The 24,630-nt window shown below is 41.1% G+C and overlaps 1 protein-coding gene across 4 annotated transcripts in view; it reads left to right on the top strand.

Moving 5' to 3' along the window:
• The first annotated feature begins 916 nt into the window (after nt 1-916).
• LOC139553675 (macoilin-2-like) overlaps nt 917-24,630 on the top strand; it is a 34,908-nt gene continuing 11,194 nt past the window's right edge. The window contains exons 1-3 of one of the 4 annotated variants that reach the window (XM_071366254.1): nt 917-1,169; nt 6,003-6,144; nt 6,998-7,124. In XM_071366254.1, the coding sequence (XP_071222355.1) occupies nt 1,090-1,169; nt 6,003-6,144; nt 6,998-7,124 (349 nt within the window). In that variant the 5' untranslated portion in view covers nt 917-1,089. Of the gene's footprint in view, nt 1,191-3,205; nt 3,630-6,002; nt 6,145-6,997; nt 7,125-24,630 lie in introns of those variants that run through there. The other 3 variants (XM_071366253.1, XM_071366255.1, XM_071366257.1) reach the window with 3 other exon arrangements.

Raw genomic sequence — 24,630 nt, 5'->3', positions numbered from 1 at the left:
CCTCAATTTTCTCTCGACCTGTGTGCACCCACGTTGTAACGTTGTAGGCTAGGTTGTAGCAACTTCATGATGGGTATAGTGAAAATTTGAGTTTCACGTAGTAGCCTAAACCTATCGCTGTTATACCAAACTGGGTGAATGGAATATGAATGACAGTCATCCAATATGCTGTAATAAACATCTCTGACCGCCACTGGTGCACAATGCATTGGTTAGGCTGTACAGTGCACTTTGAATGTCCAATACACACAATAGACTGGGATGGTGATTTCCCAGAGTCAAAATCCTGCAATAAGAACTATGGTGCTAATATGTGTGTAAATTCCTTAGAATTGTGTTCTGTGGGTGTCACTGAGTAGGCTGATACCCCATCCATAGGTCAGGCTGTACGCATGCCCCCAATGCAATTCTGAATTCAAATACATCCACAATGCGATTAACTGTTAGGCCTAATTATCTTTTGTTGAGTTTTTATAATAAAATTCCAACCTGGTTGAGCATTATCTAGTACAGTTGTGGCATGTTTTCATGCCAATTCCACTATTGTTGCTCACGCTAAATGTTGTTCACGACACACATGTACAGCTGCTCAGGTTAATAGAACTCCCTGGGCTAGTTCGACGTTGCAGCCGACAATACAGGCGACGGCCGACTGACTGATCTACAAGAAACATTTGATTATAAATAACTACTCATTATTTGTAGATCGGTCAGTCAGTCACAATTTACCCTTGATACATTACAGTTTTGATCCTCTCGAACACGGCCCCTCCTTGTTCGCGCGTCTTCGGTGGGCACGAGCAATATAAATGGCTCATCTTTGCGTCAATCAAAATAAGAAGCATTGGCAAATAAAGTGATTGGATAAATCGTCTGTCTCATAACCTGACAGACGTAAATTATAGCGCAAGCTTGCGCTGAGAGAAAAGAGGAGGTTCTTAAAGAGAGTTTTAATTATTTATGTTTCCAGTAGAAAAATAATTACAGCGATATTGCACAGGGACTTAATTTGTTGTCTTTGTCTTGCCATGCAAGAAAACTGGATAAGATTACAGTAGGAAATCAAAAGCTACAGCGAAGGAGAGGAGGATGAAGCGGCGCAATGCGGATTGCAGCAAACTCCGACGGCCGTTAAAACGGAACCGAATCACCGAGGGCATATACGGCAGGTATATGAAGCCAAGCGATGGGTTGGTTTGTAAGACTCCTTCATTGCATGGCTGGGTTGTGTGCGAGTATCTAGTTAGCTAGTTACTGTGTCTCTCATAAATGTAAAATGTCACACTGACACTCGCAGTCAAGTGAAATTGGCTAGATATCAAGTAGGTAAGTTAACTAGTATATTTGTGGACATATTAGCATAGATAACTGGAGAGGTGTAAATTATCTTTGGAGTAACGTTAGGCTACTACCCATTGATAGGCCCCAAACCATAGCCCGGGGCTGTCTTTAACACCCCTGCTCCAATTAGGCATCTCGATTAACTATGTATCCCATATTGTCTGCAGTAGCTAGCTAAATTCACCCTACTAAGACAGCCCCCTAGCTGGGGTATGGAACAGTTATACCAATTTCAGACAGGAGCTGTTATGTTACGTATAAAAAAAAAAGGTCAATGTTGATGACCCTTTTCAAACAGCACCTTATTTGCAGGTATAACCCTTTAATACGTCAGTGGGAAACTGACAAATTGGGAAGGGTGGGGAGTGTTAGTGAACTAAACTCCATGGTGAAGGAAGTTTATGATGAACTTCACCAACAGAGTGGATCAGAGGCCAGGCTTTGGAATCGAGTTATTTTTGATTGGATCAATACTTAAATATATATATATATACACACACTGCTCAAAAAAATAAAGTGAACACTTAAACAACACAATGTAACTCCAAGTCAATCACACTTCTGTGAAATCAAACTGTCCACTTAGGAAGCAACACTGATTGACAATACATTTCACATGCTGTTGTGCAAATGGAATAGACAAAAGGTGGAAATTATAGGCAATTAGCAAGACACCCCCAATAAAGGAGTGATTCTGCAGGTGGTGACCACATTTGTGGCCTGCTGGAGGTCATTTTGCAGGGCTGTGGCAGTGCTCCTCCTTGCACAAAGGCGGAGGTAGCGGTCCTGCTGCTGGGTTGTTGCCCTCCTACGGCCTCCTCCACGTCTCCTGATGTACTGGACTGTCTCCTGGTAGCGCCTCCATGCTCTGGACACTACGCTGACAGACACAGCAAACCTTCTTGCCACAGCTCGCATTGATGTGCCATCCTGGATGAGCTGCACTACCTGAGCCACTTGTGTGGGTTGTAGACTCCATCTCATGCTACCACTAGAGTGAGAGCACCGCCAGCATTCAAAAGTGACAAAAACATCAGCCAGGAAGCATAGGAACTGAGAAGTGGTCTGTGGTCACCACCTGCAGAATCACTCCTTTATTGGGGGTGTCTTGCTAATTGCCTATAATTTCCACCTTTTGTCTATTCCATTTGCACAACAGCATCTGAAATTTGTCAATCAGTGTTGCTTCCTAAGTGGACAGTTTGATTTCACAGAAGTGTGATTGACTTGGAGTTATTGACATTGTGTTGTTTAAGTGTTCCCTTTATTTTTTTGAGCAGTGTATATATATATATAATGAAACGTCCCACCTATGTTTGTCCTCTTGTTGCGTGCCTCTGTTTGGTGAAATCCATACGTTTTCAATAGACGTTAATCAAATACAACCAGCGGCGGATTTAGGTATAGGCTACATGGGTAGCCGCCCAGGGTGGCATTTTGCCAGGGGCGGCACGGGGCGCCCGCACAATACATTTTTTAATAATAATTCGAAATGGTGACGTTTTCGCGATCGTTTTTTTTAATCGCTCATTTGCACGTCACGGCAATGATATGTCACCATGTGGGACTGTGGGTCAATTATCCTTGTCGGAGTGGGCGCCCTGATGCTAGTTTGTGAGCTAGGCAGGCTACAACCTGGGAAGGTCTGTGTGCCACAGAAAGTGTTTGACTCTAGTCACAAAATGAAGGAAATTAGAAGGGAGTATTTCGGCAAGGCAATTTTCTTGCCTGCCAAAATTCCCCCGTTTGATTTTAAACGTTAAATCAAATACCGAAATGATTTGACTCGTGACAAAATTAAGGAAATTAGAAGGGGGATTTCGGCAGGCAAGAAAATGGCCTTGCCAAATACTCCCACCTAATATCCTCAATTTTGTCACGAGTCAAATTTCGGTAGTTGTATTTGAACGTTTATTGGAGAAAAAAAATAAAGGCACGCAACAGAGGACAAGGTAGGAGTTTTCATGATTTACATTTCTTGAAATATTGACCTTGGGCGAATCAATGTAATCGGAGCTAGATTCAACAAAGTCTGGTCTCGGCTCCATTTAGTTGAAGTCCATCAAACTTCCTTCACCGTGGAGTTTAGTTCGCTAGGGTGGTGTTTGCAATTCAAATTAGGGAGGGGTCTGGGTTCTCACTCCACCCTTGTACTTGATTGATGAATTAAGGTCACTAATTAGTAAGGAACACCCCTCACCTGGTTGTCTAGGTCTTAATTGAAAGGGAAAAAAATTAAATCCGTTGACACTCCGCGGAATGAGTTTGACACCCCTGTGTTAAACAAGGTAAGTGTTAATAAATTTACCTGCAAAAAAGCAGAGAACCATTCACGCTGACCCGATACCTGTATTTTGGTTACAGGGTATGTGAAAATGCAGGAATCATGACAGGGACTTTAGGTGGCTTATTTTTCCATGTTCTACCCGTACTCCTTTCAAATATACAAAAAGCAGGTATAAAAATGCAGGCATTGTAAGTTAGTGATTTGTCTGCATATGGAAGGGATGTTAGTAGCACTAAACCACCCCACTTCCAGTTTATTTGCAAACTCAGTTGGTCAAACAAATTTTGCCTTTATTGCACCCCATCATTCAGAATTGAACAGTGTAATTCAGCCAGCAGAAATGTCAACGTGCATCTAAATAAGACTACCTAATTTAAAAGCTTACTGTCAATTCCCCTTTCTTAAATTGTAGGCTACAAGTTATAATTTAGGCCTACACTAGTTACATAAAAAAGCTTAGTCTGCATGCATCTGCCCTGTTTTTACCTGTGACAGCAAGCACCTCTCCATGTAACACCTGCAGCTAGTAATCTGTTGAGGTGGAATAGCTCTCAAACCCTTCTCCGTAGGGTTGTCAGCAGTTAGTTTCGCCCACGGTTGGATGCGTGTGAACTGCATAATTCTCAAAAATGATGTTGAACATTCTATTCTCTGACAACAGCTATGATGAACATTCCTGCAGTCAGTATGCCAATTGCATGCGCCTTCAACTTGAGACATCTGTGGCGTTGTGTGAGAGAACTGCACATTTTAGTGGCCTTTTATTGTCCCCAGCACAATGTGTACCTATGTAACAATACTTCTGTTTAATCAGCTTCTTGATATGCCACACCTGTCAGGTGGATGGATCATCTTGACAAAGCAGAAATGCTCACTAACAAGGATGTAAACAAATGTGTGCACAAAATCTAAGAGAAATACACTTTTTGTGCATATGGAACATTTCTGGGATCTTTTATATCAGCTCATGAAACATGGGACCAGTACTTTACAAGTTGTGTTTATATTTTTGTTCAGTGTAGCTGCTTGCTTGTCAAGACATGACAATTATTTACACATAATTTGTCATTGTAATAATGCTATTCTGAAGTCTATATAATTGTTTTAAAAAACTGATTAATTCCCAAATCTGTTAATGACCTATGTTATCAGTGGAATATGAACTGTCAGCTGGCAAGTGTGCAACTCCTGCTCTCCATGGAAATAAATGTGTTCTAATAAACCCAGTCACTTCACAACATTACATGCAATCTTGGGGAAAAGGCAACCGTTTTGATGGCAATTATTGAAAAGAGCGAGATCCCAGCATTCCGGTGCTGTTAGATTTTTTTTTCTCAACCCAAATTTTTGGCTAAATTGGTGGGATTTTATGAGAGAGTCTGGCTTGACAAGAAAAAAAGTTACCGCTGAAGCGCCTCATGGCCATTGGAGTGCATAAATGGTAGGCCTATATTCACACAATTACACTATTTATAAACAGTCAAAAAATCTACCATTTTTATTAGGCTAGTGGGAGTTTTTATTTAGGAGATTTAAACAAGCAACAAGAGAATATTTTGCCTGCTCTAGATAATGATTCAACCATTGGGGTAAACAATGCAGATGATCAACCCCATGCTTCAGCCATGTAGCCAGTCTAGCCACGATGCTGCATCAGGTTACAGTTGATGATGCTTAATGCTAAAATAGCACACATGCCTACAATATGAAGCATGTACACTACCTAAACATTTGACGTTTCATGAATGTTATTGGGCTCATTTCTGGAGGGGAATATTACATTTGAAACGGTTTCATATGTTAAGGCTATTGTCATCATTGAGATGGTTTTATAAAATGTTTCTAAACAAAAATCAGTTTAAATATCAGATTGTATGGTTGGCTATTGATACTTTCCCAGACTGCAAATGAAACATGAAGTCACCCATGATTGAAATTCTGCGTGCATGACTTGCTTTCCTGTGATCTTGGCCCTGACCAGTCATTTTCTCATTTTGGCCAGTAGTTTTCTCTTTGTACTGGGCTGGTGTGCCACTGGCAAATTTACCTGAATGTCAAGCCTTGAATACTAACCTCAAAGGTGTGTAGTAATTGCTGATATGAATTTTTTCGAAACCGTACCACCAGCACTGCATTTTAATGTTCAGAATGTGTGTCGGGGCTCTTAGCAAAACTCCCCCAGCCAGAAAATACTAGCGTCAGTAGGCGCTTAAGGTAGTTGACGTCTGGGAATAGGTTAGAGGTGGAGTAGCTAATCCTTGAGTTTTTGATCAGGTGCTTTTTAAAGCCCACACCTTGACACAATCCAGTCTTATTGAAAAATGGTTGTGGTGTTGGACACAAACTCATGAATGTCTCTCTTTCTCTCATCCAGTACCTTCCTGTACCTGAAGTTCCTTGTGGTGTGGGCTCTGGTGCTGTTGGCAGACTTTGTGCTCGAGTTCAGATTTGAGTACCTGTGGCCTTTCTGGCTCTTCATCAGAAGTGTGTACGACTCCTTCAGATACCAGGGGCTGGTGAGTGTCTGGCTGTCTCCTGGGTGGGCCTGACTGATCTTTATTTATTTTATTTAGTTAACCTTTTATTTAACTAGATTTGTGGTTTAAAGAGCAGGCCTATGTTGTTCTCCAGAAGCTCCATCTAGCCTAAGCCCTTCTCTAGCTCTGCCTTGTTTTTCCACCACCTGCTCCCGAATCAGTGTTTTCCACTAGCACATGGAGTAGCTAGCAAAGTAGAAAAAGCTTGCTGTTTGTCAATCAAATCACAGTAAGCCTATACGCCAGAACTTCGTGGCTACATATGAAACAAGTGATAGAAAATGTATGAATGTGCCAGAAAACAATAGGCTAAGGGGATTTCACTCATCATTACCACATTTTATATGGGACGTGCAAATTGACTCACATAGACGATGGAGCGTCATTCTCTCCCTCCGTGTAAAGAAATTTGACTGCAACCACAGAGTACACAACACAAAACACCCAAGTACCAGGAGGCGAGAGAGACAGCAGACTGTCAAACCAGCAGTGTTTCCCTGTCATCACTCACTTTGACTGACAGGTGCCTGTCCTATCAATAGATCACTAGAAGATGCATGTTGTTCATTCTAGCGGGAGGGCTCGGGCGACTTTTTTTCAGACTTGCGAATTGTAAAATAAATATTTTAAAAAATAAAGTAGCGTAGTCAATTTAAGTGGAGGCTTTGATGTCTTTTGCAGATTTGTTGTGTTTAACTTGTGATTTAATCATCAAGCAATAAATGTTGATGGGGATAATATGTGACCCACATCTCTCATTGTTGGTAGCAATGTGTTTTTCTGCTTTTTGGCAGATCTCCTACTTACCCCCCTCACATCTCCTCTCTTCCAGGCATTCTCTCTGTTCTTTGTGTGTATGGCGCTTACCTCTGACACCATATGCCTGCTCTTCATCCCAGTACAATGGCTGTTCTTCGCTGCCAGTACCTACGTGTGGGTGCAGTACGTGTGGCACACAGGTAAGCCTTCTTACTCACCTGCCTTTTAATGAGGGGAAAGAACTTAACGATTACAGTGAATTAGTGTGTGGGTATACAGACTATGATCACTGTATTGAACTATTTAAGCCTAGCTGTAAAGAAATGGGACTAGTGACAGGAGGTTCACAGGATCAAATCTCACAATACTATTTCCTGGAGTGAGGCACCAGCTATAGTATACACAGAGAACATACCGTGCATTCGGGAAAGTATTCAGACCCCTTCCCTTTTTCTACATTTTATTTGCAAATGTATATACAAAAATCAATAAAGAATACCATATTTACATACGTATTCAGACCCTTTGCTCTGAGACTCGAAATTGAGCTCAGGTGCATCCTGTTTCCATTGAGATGTTTCTACAACTTGATTGGAGTTCACCTGCGGTAAATTCAATTGATTGGACATGATTTGGAAAGGCACACCTGTCTATAGAAGGTCCCACAGTTGACAGTGCATGTCAGAACAAAAACCAAGCCATGAGGTCGAAGGAATTGCCCCTAGAGCTCCGAGACAGGATAGTGTCGAGGCACAGATCTGGGGAAGAGTACAAACATTTCTGCAGCATTTGAAGGTCCCCAAGAACACAGTGGCCACCATCATTCTTAAATGGAAGAAGTTTGGAAAACTAAGACTCTACTTAGAGCTGGCTGCCTGGCCAAATTGAGCAATCGGGGGAAAGTGCCCTGGTCAGGGAGATGACCAAGAACCCGATGGTCACTCTTCCAGAGTTCCTCTGTGGAAATGGGAGAACCTTCCAGAAGGACAACCATCTCTGCAGCACAACACCAATCAGGCCTTTATGGTAGAGTGGCCAGATGGAAGCCACTCCTCAGTAAAAGGCACATGACAGCCTGTTTGGAGTTTGCCAAAAGGCATCTAAAGGACTCTGACAATGAGAAACAAGATTGGCCTGAATGCCAGGCATCAGTCTGGAGGAAACCTGGCACCATTCCTATGGTGAAGCATGGTGGTGGCAGTATCATGCTGTGGGGATGTTTTTCAGCAGTAGGGACTGGGAGATTAGTCAGGATCAAGGGAAAGATGAATGTAGCAAAGTACAGAAAGATCCTTGATGAAAACCTGCTCAGGACATCAGACTGGGGCAAAGTTTCACCTTCCAACAGGACAACGACCCGAAGCACATAGCCAAGAAAACGCAGGAGTGGCTTCAGGAGAAGTCTCAATGTCCTTGAGTGACCCGGCCAGAGCCTGGACTTGAACCCAATTGAACATCTTTGGAGAGACGTGACCTAGCTTGAGAGGATCTGCAGAGAATGGGAGTAACTCCCCAAATACAAGTGTGCCAAGCTTGTAGCATCATACCCAAGAAGACTCAAGGCTGTAATTGCTGTCAAAGGTGCTTCAATAAAGTACTGAGTAAAGTGTTGAAGTGTTAAAAATTGAATAAATGTGCAAAAATGTCAACCTGTTTTTGATTTGTCATAATGGGGTATTGTGTGTAGATTGAGGGAAAAATAACTATTTAATCCATTTTAGAATAAGGCCGTAACGTAACAAAATGTGGAAAAAGTTTAGGGGTCTGAATACTTTCCGAATACACTCAACTTGAGTTACCTACATTGACAAGCTCTCCTAGTAACCTCTGAACACACATAGGTGTGTGTTTCTCTGCAATGGGTGTGAAGCATGCGTTACCAGATTTATTCCACGTTCCAAGTCTATAGTGTTATGTTTACGAGCCGGCTTACTTCTCAGAATCCCGTGCAGCGTCAGTAAGCGATTGTGGATGTCTGTAACAGGTGTCAGTGCGATTTAGCAGTAGCCCCTGTTGACCAGGACATGTTGGGCTTCGGTGTCAAATTGAACTCCTGACGAGACCAAATGCCACAGTAGAGCAGAGACCCCAAGCGCCTGCTGCATACACCACACCATCAGGCTTTGACATTAATGCTTGTCCAGGGCAAGTTTAAAAAAATGGCGGACAACCAGAATATAGATTTCAATTGTCCGAATGGGATAAGTTAAAAAATCACTATCAAACAATTACTCCAATCAGAATTAGCTCAGCCAATGCAGGGCAGTGTGTGGTTGACATTCTGACTATTGCCTATTCCTATTTGCTTTTGCTCATTTCAATAAATTTTATATTTACACAAAGCAAGAGAACAATGTAGACAGAGCTAAGAGTCTCACCAAAGCAGCGCAAAATGTCCGGTCAGAATAACATTTTTAAAATGTGGATGATCTGGGCCAATAGCTGAAGTCTATAGCGGACACTCTGGTGTCTTATTGTTATAGAAGACCAAATGTTCTATTGTCTCCAGTTGATATGAATATGACTTGGCTTATTAACCCTCCTGTTGTGTTCGTTTCCTGTTAATTAATTCTGTGTTCCCGGTCCAAAATGACCACCCCATTATAGCTGGTTATATATCCATAATAATACATATATTATCACCTAATGTTGTGTTAGATCTTTTTATCAACTTAAGTTCTTGTGAACATTACAAGTTTTGAACTTCTATTTGCTATTCATGGCTGGAGGCTATTTGCTATTCATGGCTGGAGTTGGAGGCCACGGAAGGAATGTTGTATGGCATTGAAGCTCGTTTGGAGGTTAGTTAGCACAGTGTCCAAGGAAGGGCCAGAAGTATACAGAATGGTGTCGTCTGCGTAGAGGTGGATCAGGGAATCACCCGCAGCAAGAGCGACATCATTGATATATACAGAGAAAAGAGTCGGCCCGAGAATTGAACCCTGTGGTACCCCCATAGACTGCCAGAGGTCCAGAAAACATGCCCTCCGATTTGACACACTGAACTCTGTCTGCAAAGTAGTTGGTGAAAAACCAAGGCTGTTGAGTTTGCCGATAAGAATACGGTGATTGACAGAGTCGAAAGCCTTGTCCAGGTCGACGAAGACGGCTGCACAGTACTGTCTTTTATCGATGGCGGTTATGATATCGTTTAGTACCTTGAGCGTGGCTGAGGTGCACCCGTGACTGGCTCGGAAGCCGGATTGCACAGCGGAGAAGGTACGGTGGGATTCGAAATGGTCAGTGATCTGTTTATTAACTTGGCTTTCGAAGACTTTAGATAGACAGGGCAGGATGGATATAGGTCTGTAACAGTTTGGGTCTAGGGTGTCACCCCCTTTGAAGAGGGGGATGACCGCGGCAGCTTTCCAATCTTTAGGGATCTCAGACGATACGAAAGAGAGGTTGAACAGGCTGGTAATAGGGGTTGCAACAATGGCGGCGGATAGTTTTAGAAAGAGAAGGCCCAGATTGTCTAACCCAGCTGATTTGTACGGGTCCAGGTTTTGTAGCTCTTTCAGAACATCTGCTGTCTGGATTTGGGTGAAGGAGAAGCTGGGGAGGCTTGGGCGAGTAGCTGCGGGGGAGGCGGAGCTGTTGGCTGGGCTTGGAGTAGCCAAGAGGAAGGCATGGCCAGCCGTTGAGAAATGCTTATTGAAATGTTCGATTATCATGGATTTATCAGTGGTGACCGTGTTACCTAGCCTCAGTGTAGTGGGCAGCTGGAAGGAGGTGCTCTTATTCTCCATGGACTTTACAGTGTCCCAAAACTTTTTGGATTTAGAGCTACAGGATGTGAATTTCTGCTTGAAAAAGCTAGCCTTTGCTTTCCTGACTGACTGCGTGTATTGGTTCCTGACTTCCCTGAACAGTTGCATATCGTGGGGACTATTCGATGCTATTGCAGTCCGCCACAGGATGTTTTTGTGCTGGTCAAGGGCAGTCAGGTCTGGAGTGAACCAAGGGCTATATCTGTCCTTAGTTCTGCGTTTTTTGAACGGGGCATGCTTATCTAAGATGGTGAGGAAATTACTTTTAAAGAATGACCAGGCATCCTCGACTGACGGGATGAGGTCGATATCCTTCCAGGACACCCGGGCCAGGTCGATTAGAAAGGCCTGCTCGCAAAAGTGTTTTAGGGAGCGTTTGACAGTGATGAGGGGTGGTCGTTTGACTGCGGACCCATAGCGGAGACAGGCAATGAGGCAGTGATCGCTGAGATCCTGATTGAAAACAGAGGTGTAATTGGAGGGCAAGTTGGTCAGGATAATGTCTATGAGGGTGCCCATGTTTTCAGATTTAGTGTTGTACCTGGTGGGTTCCTTGATGATTTGTGTGAGATTGAGGGCATCTAGCTTAGATTGTAGGACTGCCGGGGTGTTATTAAGCATATACCAGTTTAGGTCACCTAACAGAACAAATTCTGAAGCTAAATGGGGGTGATCAATTCACAAATGGTGTCCAGGGCACAGCTGGGAGCGGAGGGGGGTCGATAGCAGGCGGCAACAGTGAGAGACTTATTTCTGGAGAGGTTCATTTTTAAAATTAGAAGTTCAAACTGTTTGGGTATAGACCTATCACAGTGCCATCCGTTTTGTCACCAAAGCCCCATATACTACCCACCACTGCGACTTGTATGCTCTCGTTGGCTGGCCCTCGCTTCATATTCGTTGCCAAACCCACTGGCCACAGGTCATCTATAAGTCTTTGCTAGTTAAATCCCCACCTTATCTCAGCTCACTGGTCACAACAGCAGCACCCACCCGTAGCACGCACTCCAGCAGGTATATTTCACTGGTTACCCCCAAAGCCAATTTCTCCAGTTCTCTGCTGCCAATGACTGGAACGAATTGCAAAAAATCACTGAAGTTGGAGACTCATATCTCCCTCACTAACTTTAAGCATCAGCTATCAGAGCAGCTTACAGATCATTGCACCTATACATAGCCCATCGAACTACCTCATCCCCATATTATTATTATTATTATTATTATTATATTTTTTTGCTCCTTTGCACCCCAGTATCTCTACTGGCACATTCATCTTCTGCACATCTATCACTCCAGTGTTTAATTGCTAAGTTGTAATTATTTCGCCACTACGTCCTATTTATTGCCTTAACTCCCTTATCCTACCTCATTTGCACTCATTTGTATATAGACTTTTTTTTTTTTTTTTTTTTTTCAAAATATAAATGTTATCCCATTTTCTCCCCAATTTTCGTGGTATCCAATCGCTAGTAATTACTATCTTGTCTCATCGCTACAACTCCTGTACGGGCTCGGGAGAGACGAAGGTCGAAAGCCATGCATCCTCCGAAGCACAACCCAACCAAGCCGCACTGCTTCTTAACACAGCGCGCCTCCAACCCGGAAGCCAGCCGCACCAATGTGTCGGAGGAAACACCCTTGGTTAGCGCGCCCGGCCCGCCACAGGAGTCGCTGGAGCGCGATGAGACAAGGATATCCCTACCGGCCAAACCCTCCCTAACCCGGACGACGCTATGCCAATTGTGCGTCGCCCCACGGACCTCCCGGTCGCGGCCGGCTGCGACAGAGCCTGGGCGCGAACCCAGAGACTCTGGTGGCGCAGCTAGCACTGCGATGCAGTGCCCTAGACCACTGCGCCACCCGGGAGGCCCGTATATAGACTTTTCTATTGTGTTATTGACTGGGCGTTTGTTTATTCCATGTGTAACTCTGTGTTTCCGTCGCACTGCTTTGCTTTATCTTGGCCAGGTCGCGGTTGTAAATGAGGACTTGTTCTCAACTAGCCTACCTGGTTAAATAAAGGTGAAATTTTAAAAAAATGACCTGAGCTCATACAACTCGTTTTTGAGTTTAAAAAAAGCATAATGTATGGATTATTTTGACTATAACAAATACCCAATTAAACATATTGTGCTATTTATCACAGACTACTTTGTGTCAAAGTTTAACAAGGACATTTGTTTTGAAACCTTTTCACATTTTTAAATAGTGGCAGGATTTTATGTATTCAACCCGGGATATTGCATATCTCGTTGGCCCTGGGGTCATCCTGATAACATTTTCAGCCGACCTCTCCTCTCAGGTGGGGATGACGACCAGGACAAATTCCCATTCTTTGACCGGAATGTAACAACCTCAGCAGGGCCCTCTTCCTCATCACTGGATAGCTCCACATCGGTTATTTCTTGGTCTGGATCATATTCTGTGTTGTCTTCAACTGCTGACACTTCCTCCTCTAATGCATCTTCACTGTCAGTTTCCTGGCCTCTCCTCCTCACCAGTGATATGATCAAGAGCCTCACATACAATATATCGTTTGGTCATTGTGCTGCCACAGAATGAATTGTGAGCAAGGTCTCAAAAAAGCTTTATATACCAGAGCTGTTAGAAAAGTTCTATATATTATTGAAACAATGTTGCGATTGTTTGTTTGTGAGAATGCCAACAGGTGTGGTTCCTGTGGGGGAAAGATTCTATTGGGGAAAGGTTCCCCTGGGGGTTGCCATGGAAGCCAAGAAGGGGAGTGAGGTGTGTGTGCGTGCTCAAACACACATGCATGTGGGGTCTGGGAGAGGAAGTGTGTCCATCTGAATGGGCATGTGCCTGAACTCATTTTTATACACTAATTATAGTCTAACCAATTAATTTCTAATGACCGGTAATTTTTGACCAGGAACACCACAGGTGTACAAAAGTTAAATAAAACACCCACAATTTTATGAAAATGATCAAAATCTATTTTGTGTGGACAGTCATGGAACCTTATGACAATCAGATTAAATGAACTACATTTTTCAGAGAGAACTTGTAAATAGGTCTAATTTGACCGGAACCCAGCAGGAGGGTTAAGCCACTCTTTCAGTTTAATTCATGCTAGATTATTTTTTTCCTCTATTGTCCAAAAATAATATTGCGATTTGTTACAGGCTTTGGTTTTTCCATTTATATTTGTGAGATTGAGGTTGCATGTTGGGTGCACCGATTGGTGTCACCTTGTTAGGCAGTATGTTTTACACCTGTGCTGGCTTGTCATCTCGTTAGTCAGAAAGAATTTGGCTGGCCCAGTGTTCCAGTTGTCTTGAGAGATGTGGAGGGTTAACACCTTAGGTTGTTGTGTCTTTTGTAGTAGTAACATAAGGCAACTGGATGCTAATGGTAGAAGAGACATATAGTCTGACAATTCCAATAAGACACATACCAGAGAAATATGCCTAAGACAATTGGACACATTAATGAAAGGGGGAGACACATGGTCTGCTGACCTGACACACTAATGATAAAAAGGACCCATAGTCAGCTCCTTCTAAAAAGAAGGCGTATAAGACAGAATCTGCTGATTCCAATAAAGGCAAACTGAACAAAGAGTACATTGACATATTAATGAAAGGAAGTGACAAATTATGCTGACACACTAATGATAGATATGCTGACACACTAAGATAGAGGGTCCGGTCACCATTATAAACTAATTGAAAGCAGATATGGGCGTTATTGGGCGTGAACAAGTAGGAAGCTTGAACTAAAAGATAATGGTGGTGAATGACTTAAAAAAGAGAAACTTCATTTGCATAAGGGATGGACATAATACTATGTGTGTATAAATATAAGAGCTAGAGTTCTGGGAAAGGGTGTGTTCCGCGGACATTCCAGATTGCAATACAATTTGTATTAAAAATCATATTTGAGTTCACAAAGTTCTTGTAAGAGTTATATTTGAAGTGATTTTCCACGACATAATTGGCGAGCTTGCCAGGAGTGACAGGGACGGAGATGTTCTTGGCTGACGGGTTCTTTGGACAATCTAAACAAACAGAGGTGGCCACCCAACTATATACGGTAAGCAAGTTCTTACAATAGTTGAAATGTTTGTGTAGATTGCTTCAGAGTCCTGTCTCAGCGGGAGGAATGTCATGTAGGTCTCTCTCTCAAATTTCCTAAAAACGATAAAAACGAAAGAACTTTTGAATTCAAATAAATGTGCATGCATGTGTGAGTTTGGGTTTTGTATGAATGCGCATGTCTAGAGATTGAGTGAACTGGAACTGTGAACTTTGATTGTGTCGGGTGTTTGGCTGGGGGGAGCGGGCATTTGTTCTGGTTGGACTGCTCGAGACAGGTTCATGTGTCTGGTTTGATTGGGGGAGTTGTTCCGTCTGATTCTGCTTGGCCGGGTTCGACCGTATCAGGATCTGTTTTGGGATGTGCGTAAACACACCTCAGTCAACCTGAGCGGGCGACTCGTGTCGGGTGTGTGTGATTCGGACTGCCCCTCTCGTCGGACCATTCATTTTGAGCAGCCTTGTGTGGGCTGATCGGCGCAACTGTTTGTACTCTCTAGTTGAGCGGCTGGGCTCAGGCGCAGGGCTACAACTAGTAGCTGATACAGTCAAAGCATAAATCAGTAGGTTGTAGGAAAAACGTTGGCCCGATTGTGCGACGTTCAACTGCAAAAGTAGCTTATACGGTCAAAGCATAAATCAGTAGGTTGTAGGAAAACGTTAGCCCGATTGTGCGGCGTTCAACTGCAAAAGTAGCTTATACGGTCAAAGCATAAATCAGTAGGTTGTAGGAAAACGTTAGCCCGATTGTGCGGCGTTCAACTGCAAAAGTAACTTATACGGTCAAAGCATAAATCAGTAGGTTGTAGGAAAACGTTGGCCCGATTGTGCGGCGTTCAACTGCAAAAGTAACTTATACGGTCAAAACATAAATCAGTAGTTAAATAAATATTCATAGTTTCCGCTCTGAAAGGAGGACTGTATGAGTGAAGTAGTAGGTGCAGGAAAAACGTTGGCCCGATTGTGCGGCGTTCAAATGCAAAAGAAATCCTGCGAATAAAAAACCGCTCTGTCTAGCTACCAGGGTTTGGTAATTCAGTGGGTCACGCTACAATACTACTCTAATAATAGAAGAGAAGATAAGTATTGGGGGTTGAATAGGATATGAGGACAAGCTGATCCGATTAGACAGTAGTCTCGTCATATTGTAGAAGTCTAGGCTTATGTAGGAGGAAGTGAATTAAGTCAATGAAGAAAGACTGAGTTGTTTTGAGGTAAAAACAAAGGGATTGAATGAACGGATGAAACATAAAAGGATGAATGAAAATGTTGTAAGAAATGAGTGGATCTGTGTAAAGATAGAACATTAGGAAGAAAGATAGGACAGGTTGTGTGCGTGTAGGCAGAGCGTCCTGAAGAGGGTGCGCGCAGCCTTCCTGTGACAGAGTAGAACGTAAAGAAAGGGTGCCTCTAAATACTAAGATAGAGGGAACGAAATTAAGAAACATCGAAGTAAAATAAGTTGTAATCAAGGATAAAAACACTGATGTGATAAAGTAATAAGCGACCATAGTAGAATTACTAAAAACGGTGTCAAAACAAATAATAAATAAAAATACTTAAAAAGGCGTTAACCGAATAGTATAAATACGGATAGAAAAGTGTGTAACAAAACAGAAAGTAGAATCGTTGATAAAATGAAATTGTACTATAAAGTTAAAAACGAATCTAGGTTAGTTAAGATAAATAGTGATAAATAGTGAAATTCAGGACAGATTAAGGATTCACGAACGGTGTAACAAAGGAAGAGGAAAAAACGGGCCGTCGATCACTCTGTGTCTACAGAAGCTACGGTCTAAAAATAGCCTGAAGGACAGAGACCAGAATATGAGAGGTTGGTTTCACTAAAACCGTGAATCAGGAATTAAACAGTAAAATGGGATAAAAGACAATGAAACAATAAGAATATAGAGAAGAGGTAAGAAAGTATAGACAAAATAAATAACTAAAGGTAAAAGTAAGACGTTAGATAGAGATCTTAATGGAACGGGCAGTGGACCTGTGTGGCTCAGTTGGTAGAGCATGGTGCTTACAAACGCCTGGGTTGAGGGTTCAATTCCCACGGGGGGACCAGGATGAATATGTATGAACTTTCCAATTTGTAAGTCGCTCTGGATAAGAGAGTCTGCTAAATGACTTAAATGTAATGTAAATGTAATCATAAAATTGATTAGAGCTATAAGAATAGAATAAACCAAACGGATAAAATGAATTAATAATGATATCCGTAAAGGGAAAAACACAGTGATATTTGAAGTACTGTACTAGAATAAGACATTAAGTCTTCTGTAGTATTCAGAAATAATGTCTGTACTATAAAGAGTAGGCTTTGATAAGAGAAATTAAGTGATGTGACAAATGAATTATTAATTGGAAAGGAGATTAGCTCTACCTCGGAAAAATAATAAATAAAAGGTGTATAATACATGGGAGTATTTAGGAAAATAAATAAATAAATAGTGGCATGAAAACAAAAGGATTGTTTCACCATAGCATTGAGGGATTTTTTAAAAGAAAGCCATGGATTCACTAAAAGACGCGCACATTAGTTCTACCGACTTCGGATTGAATATGAAAAAACTGGATAAATGGGGGACGCCATTACCTGGTAACATTCTATCATCAGCAAATACATTACTATAAAAGACAAATGTGGTTCCACTCGTCCTCGCAGACGTGCGGGTGATTAGTAGAACTATTGACAATATCTAAAAACAAATAAGAAAATAGCTCCCTGTTTTGAATATGGAAATAGCGGGTTATGGGGAAAATTAGTGTAAAGTGACACTAGAACTTAGTGTGGTAGCAGGAAATGCCGATATACGAGAGTTTATTTCCTTGTCAAAATAACAAACAACTAATCGGTTTGAGGTTAGTGTGAATGGAATTTTTACTTGGCGGTGTATTGTCTCTGAGCGAACAATGAGTGGTTCATAGAGATTACAGTTTATATGTGGTCAAGACGAAGTATTAGATCACGTTTGACTTGACATATAGTAGAGTACAGATGGAATTTTAATTGTTAGACATTCTATACCGTCATTCTCTGAAAAATGTTAAGATGTTTATGGAATAAAAACTATTTGCAGATTAAAAGCTGACGTTGTGAAATTAACGATATGTATACTTTCTTTTCCAGAAAAAAAGGGTTTAATCTTCTCTGGTCGAAATATCATTGGAGTCTGCATTACTGTGGAAAGCAGTTAATTAAAGTCAGACGCTTTAAAAATAAAAATATCTGGATAAGGCTAAAACATGGAGTTCTGGATGAGTGAGTCCAGTCCCTTTGCGATTATTGGCTTATGATTCACTAGTGAGTACACCATGTACTGGGAATGAATATGCATTAGTAGATATATTGGAAGGGTTTTTTCCAATTCAGTTTCAAATTGGGTATGCAAAAGGATGAACATGTTTTTGAAAAATGTATTTAAGTTGCTCCTAAAGAAAGGGGGAGTGGAAACATATTAATGGTCTCAAAATGCCCTGAATCCTAGGAATTTCTTGTGAAAGACTGATCACCTTTTACTAGAAATTGTTGGAACAGGTGGGATATACTTATAAAATGTTTAAGACACCAGACTCTATTCAAACTGTATAATTACTTTGAAAATCTATTATGTCCCTGGGAAAATTATGAAGAGTTGTACCCTTAAATTGAATAAGTTATTCGAATAGGTTTATTTTAATTTTAATTTTCGATATAACATGGGTTCATAGGTAAAACTATCAGTTCTTTGGGGTTATGGTCTTTGGGGGAATACACAAATGTGTTTTGTTCATTATGCATATAAAAAGTGTTGAAAGTTATTCTAAAAGGGTTTATTGGAGTGTGGGTTTCTGTAAGGGTTTTGTTGATAAAAACATCATCTATAATTCATCTGAGAGAACACTGGTGGAATAAGGGAGTTATCATAAGAAGGTGACTTCAGAATGCTTTAAGGCATGGGAGAGAGAATATCACCACAAGTGGGTGTGGAGATCAAACCCACCCTAACCGACTGAACAGTGAGGGACAACTGTGTCTGATGACCTGTGAACTGTATCTAAAAAAAGACATGCTGAAATGACATTATATTTGTTGGGAGAATAATGACTTAAAGTTATTGGGGTACTGATTTTTTTATTATCAGGCCATTCATGAGAGAAACTGAGACAAAAGGGCTATTGGGAAAATAGATGGTACTGGTAATTAAAGTGTTTAGTATAAATGTTAATTATTAAAGGGATGATGTGTATTGAATTGATAAGGTCAAATTTGAGTTAAAGTAAACACTGAGGATTGTTATCCTGAATATTGGGTTGGAAAATGTATTAAAAAAAAAAATAAATAACTGTTTAGTTATTTAGATATAGCACTGTTTAAATTTAATAGGCCTAGGGCCGCTCTGGAATCTAATCCTGGGACAAGGAGGTTGACAAAACTTCCAGAATATTTGATTATAGGTTTTTTGTTTCTTTTGTTTTATAATGTCATTGGAATTGTAATGATAAATTGTATTGTTTGATTGACTATAAAGGTAGTCTGTTGTGCGATGATACCCAAGAATGTAGAAGAAAGAGACCAACAATAACATTGGCATAGATTGAAAAGGATGGACGTTTTCCCCAGGTTTAATTACATTACAAATAGTGGTAATATTGCAACTGTGCAATTATTGTAATTTCTTTTTCTCTTTTTCTCGTTTGGTCAATTTATTTGTGTTTTGAGGAACATAAGGTTGTGAATATGTTCCTAAGGGGGGACTGATATCTATTTTAAATTGATTAGAAAAGATTTGAGAATGTTTTAAGAATGTATTTTACAGCAGTTGCTGTAGGGACCATCATTTGATTATCATTATGAATATTTCTGTGGCAGGAGGCCAGGTATTGAGGCAGAATGTTTACATAAGGCTGTTATTTAAATATTAAGATTTAGTGATCTTGCTATAAGAAGAAAGTCTGTTGTCAGGAAATAACCCATGTGTTAGTGTGTATGTCCTCAGGAAAAAAAAAAAAAGAAGAACAGCCAGAAATGGAAGGGCTTGGGCTGCATTCTGGAGACTGAGTGTACATCAAGATACACCAGGCTGGGGGTATACTTCTTACAACACTGCAGTGGTAAAGATTTTCATGTCTCTCTTTGGTGGGTGCATAAGTCTCACGAGAAGTGAGGTCCAGCTGAATAATGGGTGAGCTTGAAAACACCATGACAGAGGACGTGGAATCAGAGAGAGAGAGAGAGAGAGAGAGACTAGATTTCACTATAGACATACTGGGTTGAGTTTTGGGGCTACTATAGACATACTGGGTTGAGTTTGGAGGCTACTTGTTTTATTTTTAATACATCATGTGAAAGAGAATGGATGATAGGATATTATACTCTAAACAAACATGTTAAAGGGATTGATATGAAAGCATATACAGTGTTGAATTAATTCAAGAAGAGAGAATGTTAATTGTAGGTTATGCACATGATTATCAGTTGAAATGGAGTAGATGGGAAACTAAGTAAAAATGACATGATTTGGGAACACCTCTCAGAACCTGTGGCCGAAAGGGGAAGACTGGGTGGAAGCATGAGGAAGCTTTTTAGGGCTTTTATTTTTGTGGAGTCCAGCAGAAAAGTATCCTGGAGGCATAGAGTCAGGTAAAGAGAGAGTGGGAATTGTCATGGTCTCAGATTTCAGTTTGCATGAATATATTTATGCATAACACATAACATTGTCAATGCTGTTATGTTTTGTCTGTTGTTTTCCAAGTCTTATGTTTAGGAAACCAGAAGGAGAGGGGTTCGCCAGCTTCAGCTGGAATGTCTGTTTGTTGTGTGATGAGTGATGGAAGTAAGAGGATGTATGGTGCAATCTTAGAACAGAGGCCATAAGTCTCTAAGTATGAATGCTTCACAGAAAGTAGGCAGAAACCTGAACCAGGATGAGAGGTTCTGCGTCTGATGATCCAAGGGGACCAGAAGGACCTCTCTCAGTGATACCAGGAGATCTAGTCCACGTTGGAGGGATCCGGAGGAAGTGGGATCAACCGAGGAGAGATGGACCCTATGAGGTGGCCAAAGCAACAAGAACGGCCGTCCAAGTGAAAAGAAGCCAGACGTGGTACCATCTGAACCACTGCAGCTGAGTCCCAACAGAGAGAAGGATACAACCACATAGAGATGAGGACACTGAGGATGCTGATTCACCAGGAGGGAGCCCGGAGGGAGCAGGAGCAGCGGAAACGATTGAGACGCCAGGGAGGAGCCAAGAAAACAGCAAATGAAGTGAAAGCCAAAATACGACAAGTGCACTGACTAATGCACCCATAAGAGGAGGAGAGGCCTCACAAGGCACAGAATGAGAACATCTTTTCCCTAAAAATTGAAACCTTCCAGATGGAAGTTAAGTCCGGCCTGAGGAGGGAGCCTCAGGTGAAGAAAGAGGAGGAAAAGTCCTGCAAGCTGAAGAAAATGGGGATTTCCCCACAATTGACTTTTAAACTTTTGAATGGCCTCCTTTACAGACAATTGATGTTAGAAGAACAAAAGAATAATGACATTGACATAACAGAAGCAACAGTGAATGCTAGTATAGAAACAACAGACTAATACACAATCAAGAAGTATGGTGGAAGCAGGAAGAGAAGAGAGGAATCAGCCGAACAATTAAAAAAGACTGACAAGGTTAGAATCTCTGTTCCACCTCAACTCATAACTGAAACAGGAGAACAGAAGACAATCTCAATCAAAAGGATCAAGCCTCTACCTGAGATTGCATTCTGTGGATGGACACATCACCAAACAAAGGGAGAAGTCATTTGGGACCCAAAAGGATGTGACCTGACATTAACCAAAGAAGTAGACGAGTGGGTGCTCACCATGAATCAGATTGAACCAGTTGAAGGTGAAGACTTAATAGTTGAAATAACGAGAACCAGATTGACCAAAGGGAGTAGCACCACAGTCATTAGAATTGGTCCTACGCCAATACCTAAACAGGAAGAGCTGGTGATAACTAAAACGACAACAACAGTGGAAACTGCTGCAAGGATTACAGCGGTTACTACCAAGGTATCATCCATTGCTATTAACAAACAGTCTAATGTACCCACAAAGAAACCTGAGGCATCAGAACCAAAAGGGTTTTTTACTGACATTTGGAACTTTCTGAAAAACACTAACAATCTGCCTCGAGAAAAGGACAATGTGACTCCAACTGATGCTTTAACCCCAGAACTATACAAGGACAAATCATTGAAGAAATTAGTAGGAAATGAATGGTATGAATGGGCTCAATATACAGCAATGAAATTAAAATTGACAAATTGCTTACTATGTGCACCCTCTCCGCTGACAGAATTAGTGGTGGTACCAAGTCCTTATGATTACAAGGACTGTGCTGATTTTAATAAGAACTTTTGTCATTTGAGTAGACCAGAAAGGCCTTATTGCCCAGCTGAATGTTTGTCATATTTGGGTAATCCATATTATCATCAGTATTACAATCAAACTGGTTGGGGAAAGTGGTGTAAAGAATTGGATATAAGGATGGAAGTACAGAAGCTAGAGGTCCCACATAAATATCGGATAGATTATCAACAAACATATGAATGTTTTAACAGCACAAAAGGACAGAATGAGATGGGGAAGTTTAAAGGTCAATGCGAGATCACATGGCACTTAACTACGGATACCACATGGAATGCAGACACTCCAAGAAGGGCTACTTATCAAGCAGCTGGAAGTTGGGTGGGAAAAGTGGTCATTCATGATAGTTGTCAAAATCAAACTCTAGCACTACCTTTAATTGCACCATATGAAGAACAGACCAAGGTAGTTGCAGATTTCTTCTGGATATGTGGGGGAAAGAGATTAAGGGCAACATTGCCAAAGGGATGGACAGGTCTCTGTGCAAGAGTTAGGTTGATTCAACAGATAACTATCATTGAATGGGATCCTAGTGATGCTAGGCAACAAAATACTAAAAATAGAGTAAAAAGAGAATATGAGTCTGACCCCAAGGTCTATTTGGATGCAATAGGCCAACCTAGAGGTGTTCCTAACGAGTACAAAGCAAGAGATGAGATTAAATCAGGATTTGAATCAATCTTTTTGTGGATAACACCTAATAAGAATTTAGAGTGGATTAATTATATTTACTATAAACCAACAGAGATTTATTAACTATACCGACTCGGCTCTAACAGCGTTGGGGGAACAGGTACAGGCTACAAGTAAAATGACTTGGCAAAACAGACAGGCTCTCAATTGGCTATTAGCGGAGAAGGGTGGAGTTTGTGTTATGTTTGGAGATGATTGTTGCACTTTTATTCCCAATAACACTGATGGATCCTTCGCTATCGCTATGGCTAAACTTAAAGGTTTACGAGCAGAGGTTAAGGCAAATGCTGGGTTTGACTCTCATGTTTGGGATTGGTTGGATCTAGCATTAGGAAAGTGGGGAGCTGTGTTTGCTAGGATGGCTATTGTGCTGGGAGGGGGGTTATTGGCTCTGGGTCTTGTATTTTGTTGTGTTTTACCCTTGATAAAATCACTTGTGGTCCAGACAACAGTTAAACAGATGTCTGTAAGGAGTGCTGACCCTCCAGTGATAATTAATCCTGTACCTGGGAGCCCAGGCCATTATACCAATAAATATGGAAAACTTTGCAATGCAGTTGGTGGACCTCTGGACTGCCCCTTTGGCAATCCAAACTGTCTCTATGGAGTGATGCCGGGAGGTGGTTATGCTTGCCATGATTTCAGTAAGGATGGTCTGCCTGTATATGCTGTATTCCCAAATTCAGACGACTGTCTACTGGTACATGTCCACAAAAAGTGTCATTTGCGCCGTAGGTGCAAGTGGTGCACAAAATTTAATGTGGAAGGCCATGACCATCACGGAGACCCCGTGTTTTGCGCAAAATGACAAAGAGGTGATTGTAGAATCTGTCAGGATGAGGACTGTGCTCCTATGTAAGGATTTTAGTATATCTATTTTTGTTTAAGGCCTTGTGTTTCTGTATGTTTGGTTGAATTTTTAGATATGTATATCAATGAATATATATATGGTTTCCTTTAATTAAAGCTAGTTATGCCTTCTAAAAACTAGGTTAATTTCAAAAAAACATGTTAGGTAACAAAGGGTATTCCGGTTACAAGTGTCTATGGACCATGTCCTTAATCTTCTAAACAAAGGTTGATATCATTGATATCACTTTATTAGAGAGGTGTCTGCGAGGGAGGATCATGTTGAAATGCTTAAATTTAGAATGATGTTGTGTCAATTTTCTTTTGTAACTGCATGTAGGTCTTTGATTTTTTTCTTATTCATTTATTATTATACTCCTTGTATTATTTTGATTTTCACATAACTGAGATAACCTCAGGCAAGGCTATGTACCTACACGCTCATGCTTCATCAAATATGTAATATTTTATCCTTATATTTTTTATACCAAATTTGATCTATTACTCTTATGACAATTGGAGATGTTTGGTCTAGTTAGTTTTTGTTTTTTTATGTTTCTGATTAGATCTTTTACTCCTATTTCACATTGGAGATGTTTGGTCTAGTTGGTTTATATGCTTCACTTTGTTTTTATTTTTTGTATTTTCTTGTTTATCATAGGTATTTTCTTTTACTATCCCAAAGTCTTATTTGTATCATTTATGTGGCTAAATAGCCCCAGAGGGGGGATTGTAGTAGTAACATAAGGCAACTGGATGCTAATGGTAGAAGAGACATATAGTCTGACAATTCCAATAAGACACATACCAGAGAAATATGCCTAAGACAATTGGACACATTAATGAAAGGGGGAGACACATGGTCTGCTGACCTGACACACTAATGATAAAAAGGACCCATAGTCAGCTCCTTCTAAAAAGAAGGCGTATAAGA

Source organism: Salvelinus alpinus, chromosome 25, assembly GCF_045679555.1.
Source record: "Salvelinus alpinus chromosome 25, SLU_Salpinus.1, whole genome shotgun sequence".
In the NCBI taxonomy this organism is placed as follows: Eukaryota; Metazoa; Chordata; class Actinopteri; order Salmoniformes; family Salmonidae; genus Salvelinus; species Salvelinus alpinus.
Note: the sequence above shows the minus strand (reverse complement) of the source record. Positions and strands in the feature narration are given on the sequence as shown.